At 33.5% G+C, this 12,982-nt stretch overlaps 1 protein-coding gene across 3 annotated transcripts in view; it reads right to left on the reverse strand.

The window, feature by feature from the left end:
- Positions 1 to 590: 590 nt before the first annotated feature.
- Positions 591 to 12,982, reverse strand: part of BRD1 (bromodomain containing 1) — a 43,524-nt gene continuing 31,132 nt past the window's right edge. For all 3 annotated transcript variants that reach the window (XM_070948016.1, XM_070948015.1, XM_070948014.1), the window contains exons 9-13: positions 9,898 to 10,033; positions 9,237 to 9,364; positions 5,502 to 5,611; positions 4,265 to 4,419; positions 591 to 2,437 (exon numbers count right to left, since the gene is read on the reverse strand). In XM_070948016.1, coding sequence (XP_070804117.1) covers positions 2,254 to 2,437; positions 4,265 to 4,419; positions 5,502 to 5,611; positions 9,237 to 9,364; positions 9,898 to 10,033 — 713 coding nt within the window. In that variant the 3' untranslated portion in view covers positions 591 to 2,253. The remainder of the gene's footprint in view (positions 2,438 to 4,264; positions 4,420 to 5,501; positions 5,612 to 9,236; positions 9,365 to 9,897; positions 10,034 to 12,982) is intronic.

Raw genomic sequence — 12,982 nt, forward strand, 5'->3', positions numbered from 1 at the left:
TGGGTTTATTTAGTATGACTAGTAAGAATTCTAGCAAGAGTGAAGTAGGAGTTGTATATAAACTCAAAATGTGCATTAGTAAAAAAACCAAAAAAAAAAAAACCAAAAACATAAAATATAATTTCTAGCCTAGCTCAATTCTGCATTTAGCAGGATCTAATCAGGGTCAGTCACCGGGACCAGAAGTTTAGTCTTCTGAGCTTTTGGACTTGTGCTAGAACCCATCCTCTGCACCTTTTATATAGCTATTTCTTAATATTTCTACTCATTTATAGCTGAAGTTTTGAATTCTTGTTATCAAAGAAAACTTCAAATAAATCCAAGAGTTCTTGTAGCAATTACATTCACTTGAGTATTAGATTACATGTACATATAAAACTTGGGTTGCAGCAACTATATGTTTGAAATATTATGAAATATTGCCTAGAGTTCGTGAATGTATACATTCTTTATTCAGATCCTTATGCTAAAATGAACTCTTAAGAAAAAAGCTGGAGGAATTTCCATCATGAGGACTAGGATTCAATGGAAATTCAACAATTCTGGATATTTGGAAAACATTTTAAGGGGCCAAATGCATGACAAAAGTATAATTTGAGAAAGGAATTTTATTTCAAGCTCTAAGGGAAGGGGGTATTACAAACCATAGGGAATAAAAACATTAGAAACTATTCCAAAATTGGCTGTAGCTTTAAAATAAAGATTCAAGCAGGTTTTACAATGAAGAATACCCAATGAAACGGTTTTAAAAGATTTTAAAAGTATTGGCTTTACCATATTTGCTAACCCATTATTTAAGAAAAAAAAGCTGGGCATAAATATTCCGTGCATTCATATGCATTATTTGGTGTTGCATATTATATACCTTGGTACAGTATTTAAATTATCAACGAAGAGTTCAACGCAGTGCACTTATAAATAACGTAGTCATTATAAATCACATTGAAAACATACTTGCTATTTTCATTGTTACAAATTCAGTATCCCAGTGAACATAGAAAGAAAGTAGCTACAACAATCAATAGTTGACTTTATTTTTTAATATAAAAGATATTAATGGAAACCCACCCTACCACTTCCTTCCCTAAATGTAATGCTTTACCTCTTTGAAATAAAAATAAAGTACTAATTCTATATACATCACATGTACCATACAAAAATGTATCCAAATTTTCTATTGCTACCAAAGTGTTCTAAAATTAAAAGTTACATAAATCCCCTCACTGAAGCAAAGATTACAAGTTACAAAAAAAGTCAAATTACACACAACCCATCAAGTTATTTTATACAACCATTTTCAAGACAACTTTTTCTCTCAAAGCAAATTGTCTTATGTGCCTGTATAAAAATGTATATCAATATACTTTTCTTATTTATTTCTCTTTATAAAGCAAAGTAATACATTTTCTACAATAAATATAACACAGGGAGGCACATAAAATTCAGGGGAGATAGATGAGATATGGGTTTGTGAGAAATAATACACTTAACAAGCTTTAAGCCAGTGTTGTATAATCACAAAAAATGTCTAAAATGGTATCTTGGGCAACAGTGGAGTGTTTTCAGAGATTTTTTTCAACTGATGTATATAGCATAATTTTATTCCCGTTATATTTCTCACAAAGTACCCTCCAAAATAATGTAATTCCTTATTTAAAATATTTATTTGTTGACATAAATTTACAGTTTAGGTATGTGGTACTTTGTGCAAAGAGTAATGATTTTTTTTGCGAAGTCAAACATTCAGAGGCCTTGTTAAAAACTATGGATCACAAAAAAGTTACATAAGCAGCACCGCATCATAATATATGATCTACTAAACCAATCTGATGTTATTTCCTTAAAAAGTCCCTTAGCACCTAATGCTGGATAGTGGTGCCTATGTATTTCTTTTTATGTGAAAAGAAATGGAAGCGACAATCTATCTTTTTCCCAAACAAAAGAAAGAAAATTTTAAAAAGCTACATCTAAAATCAGAATAAGTTAAGAGCTGACTATACATATATATACATTTTATAAACACTATGAACAAGATATATTTTAATGGAAATGCTTGAAACAGCAACATAATGATAAAACTTTAAATCAATATGGCAATGGTGATTTAGAGAAGCTGCTCAACCAGTTTAGTCTGCAGAATTCTGCCACTGGATCAATGATTACTGAGCTGTATCTTCAATACATTCTTGTAGACAAAGAGGTTAATTTGTAGTTCTCTACACAAGGTTGTTTATATCTTGGTGACAACCTATGTTAGTCAATATCACTGAAGTCACTGACTGGCTCTCCATGAACTCTACTTAAATGGTTCATAGCACGATCAAAAGCAACTCTTACAGCTTTACGAATACTTGAGTTTCGACCTTCCATCATTTTTAATTTATCTATTGTTTCGTCGATCCCAAGTGGAATCATTTTGGATTTTGGAAGCCATTGCCTGTAAACAAATTAAAGAAAAGAATTAAAAATGACTTTGGAATAAAAAATAATAAATAATAATAAAAAAATACTGAATGCTTCTCCAATAATACTTTTTTAAAATTTCTATCTTAACTAACAGTGTATACTTTTTGGAGGCTGGTGAAGCACTTACGTCTTTGCTACAGTTCCAAATGTGATGGGGCCAAGACAAGAGCAAGGTTTAATTTAAACTTTGTTTCATTTTAAATTTGAAAAAAAAAAATCCGACAATCCAATCAAATTAGATTATGATTTAGTGACAACTTTTAGAAGAAATATGGGAATCATATTTCATGTTATTTATGGATTATTCATTAGTTTAACAAATTTAAATGATTCCCCCATCCCACTGAAAGTGTCTCTGGGCAGGATACAATTAAAACAATATTGCAATATCACAACTGTTGAAAACTTAAAAAATAAATAAAAAGAACATCAAAACACAAAATAATCATCCGAAAGGCTTCCCATGGGATCCCCAAGACTGCTGGAAAAAACACATTTTCAAAAACTCCTGAAACGCAAACGGGGATAAGGCTAACTTCACATTGGGAGGAGGGGAAGTCACATTCTAGACAGCAGGAGCTACAGCAAAGTGAAGTGAAATAAATATCACACAGGGGTGATCAATTACATATGTTTGAACTTGTCTGGAGGGAGAGGAAAGTAATCTTACACACAAGCATACAGACACAAACACATATTTATTTTTCTCTGTACTTCTGTTTGTATTACTTTGTAAACTTGTACAGGTAGTCTTCGACTTACAAACACAACTGAGCCCAAGATTTCTGTTGCTAAGCGAAAGTTACTCAGTTTTGCCCCATTAAATCACTGCAGTTCTTAAGGTAGTGACATGGTTGTTAAGTGAATCTGGTTTCCCCATTGACTCTGCCTGTCAAAAGGTGGCAAAAGATGATCATATGACCTCAGGACACTACAACTATTAAGAAAGTTCAAAACATTCTCAAAGATGTTTCTCATCCTGGGCATCCTTTTTTGGAACTATTACCACCTGTCAGACGGTACAGGATAATAAAAACAAGGACAAATAGGCTGAAAAACAGCTTCTATCCCAGGGCAATAACCATACTGAATTCTATGGTATAGTGCAATATCGGGTATTCAATTTCAATTATACAGAATGTAAAGGATGTATGTTTGTGTTTTTATTTTTATGTACACTGAAGACGGCATTTAATTTCGTTGTATCATGTGCAATGACAATAAACTAAACTAAACTAAACTAAACCATCATAATTATAAACCAGTTGCCAAGCATCTGGGTTTTGATCACATGACCATGGGGATATGCAATGGTCGTCAGCGTGAAAAATGGTCATAAGTCACTTTTTTCAATAACTTATGCTGTTGTTTTACAGTGACTTATGCTGCTGTTGTAACTTCAAATGGCCACTAAACAAATGATTATAAGTCAAGGACGACCTTACAAGCTTTACACTTTAATACAAATTATTATATAAAAAGAAAAATTAAATGAAATATCTCAATTTTATAATATTCCTTCAGCTGTCCTTTGCTTTGCAGATCTGTGAAAGCTGTAAAGGCAAGGACTGGTTACAAAACTACTTTTTCATCCAAGTCATAACTGCAGATGGTTGCTAAAGGCGGAAGTCCTTACACAGACTACTTATACTTAAAAAACACTGTTTACTTTCACAACACTCTGCTCCTCTAATACAAAATTTGGAGCAATCATTTCCTATCAAAGAATATTTCCAATAAGTATCTATTTGTCTTACAAAGAAAAAAAATATTTTAAGGTGAGGGAAGAATTACTTACCAACTTCTTTTATTATCAAAAAATAAAACCAAAAAAAGTTTTTCATCTGATTTGGTCTGCATTTGTTCACCAATTTTCAATACATCAAGGGGTGGCACTGGTATTGTAACACCATTGTGATGACCAGCAACACGAGGCATTTTAGGATCAATTATCTATAAAATGGAGAGGCAAACAATACTAAATAACTAGCGATATTTTAAAGCTTCTTCAAAAATATGTAAATATTAATATTACTATGAACTTATGAATGTGAAATCTAGAACTGAGTATACCAACATCTCTCTCCTGATATATTCTAACTCAGAACCTAATTCCCACACTCTTTCCATTCCTTCCTCCTCATAGCTCTTCCTCAAGCACTTTCAAATGTTCCACTGGAAGTCAAGAGACCTGATTGAAGTCTGCTTTCGTAAAGGGATTGTCTGACAAAGATTTACATACTGGATGTAAATTAATTCTGTACAGACTTAATATTTAGCCCAGTAGACATAAACCTAAATACATTACAGGTGTGTGGAGTTTGGGATTCAAAGACAAAAATGTGCTGCTATCTGGAACTTTCCAGCTGTGACATTTACAGGGTGTTAATAACTGCCTTCTTCTGGGAAAATATATTAATAGAGTTGCAGAAAATGCTACATGTATTTTGCCTTTGAACATGAAGTTATATATAATCCTAAGATTCAATTTACTGAGGTTCTTAAAAAATGGCATGTGAACAAATTATCATATAACCAATTGCATTACTTTGTAGAATGTTGCTCTCATTTAGTAACAAGATGTGAAATGCAGATGTATGTGAATGTATATATACACACATCCATATCTAAAGAATTTTGTTTAGCTATGCAATGTATTCCAAATAGATTCAGAAAGTTTTTTTTAAACTTAGGTTTGTCTGAGCAATCAGATACAAACTTGTTATTTCATTAAGCACTTATACTTCTGTCTATGAGTGCAAGTTGGCTTATTTTTTATGATATACAAAATACATATTTTTAAAAGTTTGTATAACTGAATCTACATGGCAGATAGAGCTACATCCTGACAACTTCAAAAAACAAGTTATTTATCACATTAGGAATTAAGAAATTACATACTAAATTTTAGATGTGAGTAACAGGATACTTGTTTTTATCCCTAATGAAAGTTCATTTCTATACAGTATAAATAGATCCTTACTCTATAAATTGGGTTTTCCCAAAAAGTTTTGTTGATGGGAGTGCTAACTTACCAGTGCTGGATAGGAAGGATAGCCACTACATTTGGCCCACACAACTTTTAGAGGTTCAAGGACAGAATTGGAAGCATCCGTTGAAATCCACATGTTATTGTGTCCAACTTCTAAAATGAAGAAAGTTATTTTAGAAAAGAATTCATTGTGATGTGTATGGTTAAGATGATAGAAAGACAAATTCAGGATGCTTTTTTTGAGAATAAAAGGATGAAGAAACTAAGAAACAACTTTAAGCAACCTCTTTTCTTGTCCTATATGAACTAAGATCTGGTGGATCTTAGATCTTAGGTGCAGTATTACAGGAAAACTCTGCCCACAGTCTGGAGTTAGATTCTGATGGGGCTCAAGATTGACTCAGCCTCCCATTCTTCCAAGGTTAATAAAATGAAGACCCAGATTGTTGGGGGCAATATGCAAATAACTCTTCTACATTGTAAACTGCCCAGAGAGTGCTATGAAGTACTATGAGGTGAAATATAAGCCTAAATGCTATTGTTATTGCTGTCTAGTATGATTAAAAATCAGTTTGATTTAGAAGTTGTCTTAAACCAAATCTTTGTAAGTAGTCCTTAACTTATGACAATTGGAACAGGAATTATGTCTGCCGAGTAAAGCGGTTGTTAAGTGAGTTATCAGATGACTGGACTTGATTTTACAACCATTTTTACCTGAATCGCTTCAGTGAATCGCTGCAGTGGTGGAGTGAATTTGAGCCATCTGGCTTCTCTCATTGACTTTACATGTCAGAAGCCAGCTGAGAAGGGGCACAAATCGGGATTGTATGACTGTAAGATGCTGCTGCTGTTTTAAATGCAAGCAGGTTGCCAAAATGAATGAACTGTGATGTGACCATGGTGCAATGGTTATAACTTTGAGGATAGACTGTTAGTCACTTTTTCAGCACCATTGTAACTGACTATCATTAAGGGAGTGATCATAAGTCAAGGACTACTTGTAGTGTAATATTTAATAGAGAAAATAATCACAGAAAGATTATTTGCTAACAGAAATCTGCCACCTGTACTGTGGAGCATGAAAATACTCACTGAATTGGATCCAAATTGCAGCATGCACAGATCATTTATTTACAACTATTTCTATGTTGACTAGTACAATTATAGATGGTTCACAATAAAACAAAATTAATATACAACCATAAGCACTGAAATCTGAATCAACTGTATAAATGAAAGAGGTCTGCCATTGAGAAGGCTTAATTTCTAGCTCCTTTCATCTTGATTTATGAAAGACTCTTATTTGCCCCCTCTGCCTATGTGGATTGATGGGGCCATTTATAGGCAACATAGTCCCAAAACTAACAAGGCACCAAAATAGATAGAGCTTTATGGCTAATAATCCAAAGAGGATTTGAAAGCCAACAGTAACCATTGCAAATCTCACAAAACTGCTGTTACCCTGCTGTAATGGTTATGAACCAATTGTATTCTGGACCAGATGAAATTTCTGAATTGTCTTTAAGAGAGTACCTCTATGTAAAACATATTACAGTAATTCAAGCACAAAATGGGAAAGCACGAGTTACTACTGCCAGAGCATCCTGAACTAGAAAAGACCACAACTGGGACACCTGTTAAAGCTGGGCTAAAGTCTTTCAGGCCATAGGCTCCACCTGAAGCATCCCACAGTGAAATATCTTAGAGCTTAACATCACCTCCTTTATCAATAGCAACCAAAAATGTCCATTTAGGATGAAGCAACACAGCACAAACTTCCTTGCAGGTGATTGCAAAAGATACCACGGTCAAATGCCACTGAAAGAACATGCAGGACATAGAAGGGCATATTAAACCAATGAAACTTTCATTCCATGTCTAGGCCTGAATCCAGAGAGAAAAGTATCCAAATAATCTACTGTGTTTTTTCACTCCATAAAACGCACCTAGGTTTAGAAGAGGGAAACAAAAAAAATACATATTCTGAACCGGAGCCTGAGAGGACCATAGGTAGGTGTCCTCTAATGTGCCAGCTCTGCCTATTGACTCCTGCACTGCGGAAAAGAGACAGAAGAGGCGGGCAATGAAAAAGACAGAAGAGGCGGGGTTCAGCACTGTAAAGGGATCCTGAGTTGCTGCAGCTCGGCTGTTATTCACCATATTCGCTCCATAAAACACACAGACATTTCCACCCACTTTTTTTTTTTCGGGGAGGGGGGGGGGAAGTATGTCTTATGAAGCGAAAAGTACAGTACTTCATTCAAGGCCCTTAGTAATTATCACACAATCTCAATAGCACCAAAATCCTCAAAAAAAAAAAAAAAAAGGATGAGTGGTCAATAGTCATGTAAAATAATTGGTCCCTCCAATCTCTTAAAACTTGGACATGGCATTTTTAAAGCTGCTTTGGTCTAATCGTTAAGGCAGGAGGCTAGAAACCAGGAAACCCTGAGTTCTAGTCCTGCCTTAGGCATGAAAGGCAGCTGGGTGACTTTGGGACAGTCATTCTCTCTCTCAGCCCAACTCACCTCACAGATTTGTTGTGGGGAATATAGGGGGAGTAAGGAGTATTATTTATGTTTGCATTATGTTTGCATTATTTATAAAAATATTTTTTTAAAAAATCTACCAAAAAACCAGAGGAGCAGCGCTACCTCTACCTGACTGACATACATGACTGTAAATCCAAATTTTTGTCCGACTACTACTATCCAAATCTTTGTCCTACTATTACAAAATGTCTGAGCAGAAAAGGAAAAATATCATCAAATGATGATCTAATCTTAATTTTTTTTCAGGGATACTGTTCACCTCCAATAGCGGGCACCACACACTAGGTCTTTATAAGAGCTTCCTGACCTTTCTGGCTTATGCCAAATCTTTGTTCTCTCTTATTTGAATAAAACAAATAGGATTTCTAATATATGTCAAATAAGTGACAAATAGCCATGAAGAAACTGAGCAAAATGTGGTAATATTAGCAAAACTTTATCACAACATATCTTAAAGGAAGGAAATGACATTTATGAAAGCTATTGAGTGTGTTTACAAAAAGATAAGTTGAAAATAATTTTGTTATATTTAAGATTTAAGAGAGTTTATGACCATAATTGAGCCCAGAATTAAAGTCATAAGTCACGTCATTTGTTTAGTGCAGGGGAGTCAAACTCACAGCGGTGTCACGTGACGTATCGGGACTTTTTTCCCCCTTCACTAAACCGGGCATGGGTGTGGGCGTGTGACAATTTCGACCCACTGGCTGGGAACTTGACAGCCCTGGTTTAGTGGATCATCACCTGACCATACTCTATTTTACAACCTTTTTTTTTTTTTTTTTGGCACCAATCATCAAATGGTCATTAAGCCATTGTCTGCAATGGCTGTTTTTTGCTGGAAACCAAAAGTAAATACTGATTTCCAGCAAAACATCACAGACTGTGGTCACATGACTGGGAATGCTGCAAAAGGCCATAAATGGACATTGAATGGTTGCAAAGAGACTAGCATAAATCAAGGACTATATGCATGGTTATCAGTCAAAAGGAAGCATAAGTGAGGTTAAGAAAACACATGCAAATTGAAGAGACTCTTTTACACACCATGGCATTAAGTGGTGTATATATAAAAAAGGACAGCTATCCATTTCAGTGAGTCCAGATGCCCAGGTCTGTAGAGGCAAGGCCTTTTAGATTACTAAGCAAACTAGAAGCTATAGAGATAGATAAATACTTATAAATATATATACACACATACATATATATGAAAATATGTCAATTACCAGCTGCAATTCTTGCTGCTTTTGCGAAGTTTCCATTTTCAATGCATGATATCAACTCACTTCTGTCTTCTAAGGTGTGCCTTCGTATTAGCGCTGGTTTACCTTTCCCACATTTTGGCAGGCTAAAACTACACATATTTTAAAATGTATTAGAAATCACCAAAGTATTATTTTCTTCAGAGATCCAAAAACTATCCTAATAGGCCTATGTCCATTCTACTATTCGGTAGCTCAAGTTGTAAGGGCAAACAGGAACTGTTTCAATTCTAATTCAGAAATTCAAAATAACACAGAGCACTTTTTAAAGGTGTTTAAATTTCAAACTATGCCTACAATCCCTGATAAGAAAAGCTAGCTAACTTAGCAAAAAAGTTGCTTGCTTTGAGAACTAAAAATTCTGAGCTTTATACTAAGGACTAAAATCCATCTCAGACAAAATTGCAAAGCTCTCTTTCCTTTCTTTCTGTTTGTTAGTATATAAACATTATGCAACATTAAGAGGTATTTAATTTTCTAAATTTAACTTTTAACTAATTTTAACTTTTGAATCTCTCTCACTCTGTGTGTGTGATGGATTCCATCTAGAGTATTATAAGTTCCATACTGCTGATCCCTCCACTGTATTTTGAGCATCCTTTCATTTAAGCAAACATATTTTTACCTTGAATTACACAACAGACTGTTGCTTGAAGATATGCTAGATTCTGATGCACAACGGCGACGAGGTTCAACTTTTCTTCCTGGAGTGTCAGCTATTTCTGACTCTTTATTAGCATCTCCAAAACCGTTTGAAAGGCCTGGCACGTTAACAAAGAAAAAAAAATACATCTAATTTGGAAGGATGCTGAAGTTTCATACTAATTTCAATATACATTAATATGCATGTTTTACTGTCTCTATTAACAGAGCTGTAGTGTTTGAAAAGAAAGGATAAAATGTTAATAAATAAAAAAAAAACTTTAGATGATCTATAGGCACAGGTGACAAAAAGGACATCAGTCAAAGGAAATAATAATTGCAAGTTATGTTGAACAGTATGCTCTTGAAATAACGGTTGAAGAATCACATTAGAGGAAACAACACACAACTAAAACCCTTCATTCAATTACCACTTTAGAAAACATGTAATCACAAACTGTAAACATGTGGGTAATATTCAGTATAAACCACCATAGATTATTCTTCCCCACTGGCCAGAAGAAAATGAAGTCATTGTTCTCCACTTCTCACCTCATGTTTGGATCAAAAACAGTCAGCAGAGTGTTTATTTCCATAAATTTAAAACCATCACCATCATCATCTTCATCATCATCCAGCATTATTATTGTATACACACGCTATCTCATACAAAACAGTACAACAACACTCATTGAATCCAAACATCTTTAACCTAAACTGATTTGACCATTTTAAATTTGAGAAAAGAGGCTGGCAAATCTAATATAGTAAGAAAATATTTGCAGGGTTATTATGGATATGTTGATACGCTGAGCAAGTACTAAAAAGAATGAAGGAATTTTTATGACTAATAATCAAGGCACCAAAGTATGTATCATAAATGAAATATTTCCAATATTTCATTGTTAAACAACTATTTTAAAAGGATGTTACTATGTGATACCCATACAACAAAATAATCCAAGGGTACATGATCCTGCTGAATAAAATTCAGATTTCCACCCTGTCTCCTATAATTTCCATATAATATATGCACGCCAAAAGAAACACATGGACTCATATATGAGGAAGAAGCAATACAAGAATACTATTAGCAAGATATTACAGTTTGGCTCGGTATTTAATACAGATTAATGCATGACAGCAGGCAGCAGACACTGTCCTCTCTATATTAAAAGTAGACATTTTCTCATAGCAAAATAAACATGTTTTGCTTGTTGCCTAAAAGGTTTCCAGAAGTATTAACATCATACATTTCATGCCAGTATCTATACCTACACCTATGCCCACTCTATACAATGGCATAAAGGTAAAGTTGTTTCCATTATCAGTAACAGTTACCATGTGCATGCATTTTAGTAAATATGATACTACAGAAACAACAATTATATTCCTAAATCATCATGCAAATGGGAAAAATAATTCCTATTGTTACAATTACTTCTTAATGCAAGACACGGTACATAACTCTGACCACAGTACAAATACACACACAGAGAGAAGATGGAACTGTGGAAAGACTGTATCCTTCTCAGAAGCCTAGAAAGAATATCTAGCAATAAAACATTGTGTTTTAAAGCATTTACATGCTTTTTTCCTATTTAGCCAATTTGATAAATGAATCTAAATCCATAAAAAATATTTTATTCCCTATGTCTCTATGGTATAGTCTACAATATGTATTATTTTATATAGCTGCTGAGTTTCAAAATAAATGCAAAATATAAAATATACCAATTGCTGGGAACAGATATAGTCTATCTATAGTTCCATTCATATTTTGGATTAGCTGACAAACTATTTAAGAGATTGACTTAAAACAATGAAGAGGGAAAGTAATCTAGAAAATGTATACTGCTGACATTTCAAACAATTTTGGAAAATTTCAAGGACTGCCCGCCAGGAAACCAATCGACTTGCACATCTAAATTCAATTTCTGCCTATCAGATGTTCTGTCACATCTACCTAAAATATGTCCCAATCCATAAGTCTTTGATTCAAGGGCTTATCTCATGATTTTTGCATGTATGTATGCATGTGTCGGTGTGTATATATATTTTCACACTTCATTCTTTGGTATAGCTAGATAAAACAACATTCGTAACAGCAAAATCAGCTGTTAATTTGATTTTAAGAAAAAATAGTCTATGACATTTAACTGAGATTATTATTATTCACTGTGAAAAATTCCCATAAAATCTTCCTTCTAAAGAATAAGATTTTTACCTACACAATATCATCCCACAGGAAGCTAATTAAAGATTTCTTTTTATATTACTACTGTTCCACATAACTATATTAGCATTCAGGCATATAACATTTAAGGGGCAATGTATGCATGTGCATTTGAAATCAGGAGGTTGAAATAAGTAATTGTAACAGCAATTATAAATATTTTCCTTATCATAGCATAATTGTATTTATTTTAACAAATTATTGTTTTATTGACATTCAAAACACACACACATACGGAATGAAATCGTTTTTTTTTTTACCTAACTAAATTGTATTGAGGATGAGAATACGATGAAAAAGGTTTAACAATGCTAACAAAGCCTTTTGAAATGTACATAACTAAATCAACTTGTGATTACCAGAGTAGTGTTCTCTACTGATCCCTCTTGAAACAAATGAAAAAGCAAAATAAATTTTTAAAAAATGCAAGCACAGCCACACAAGCAAGCATAAATAATATAGGAAACATAAAGGTAAAATTATTAACATTTGTAAAGTCGTACATGAGATGCTGAATTTAGGAAAATTATGCCCATCTACTTTAAATAGCACAAAGCTACTTTACTTGTTTTCTGGGTAACTGAAGCACACAGGATTAAGTTAGTTTATGTAGACATTAGCTAAATCATAAAACGTGAGAAATTTCTATAATTAATTTTTTACAACTTAAGAGTTTGTGTATATGCATGAAAAATGTATATGCATAAAACCATGCTTTATTTTCTTTAAAAAACCAAACTATTAGTGTTTTTATTGCATGCTGTGTGGATATTCATACCTTATGCAGTGAATAAAGTGTAAAATTGTTACATTATTGGTGAAGTCTAAACCT

Source organism: Pituophis catenifer, unplaced genomic scaffold (assembly GCF_029215685.1).
Source record: "Pituophis catenifer annectens isolate HBS135680 unplaced genomic scaffold, rPitCat1.0.hap2 SCAF_7, whole genome shotgun sequence".
Classification (NCBI taxonomy): domain Eukaryota; kingdom Metazoa; phylum Chordata; class Lepidosauria; order Squamata; family Colubridae; genus Pituophis; species Pituophis catenifer.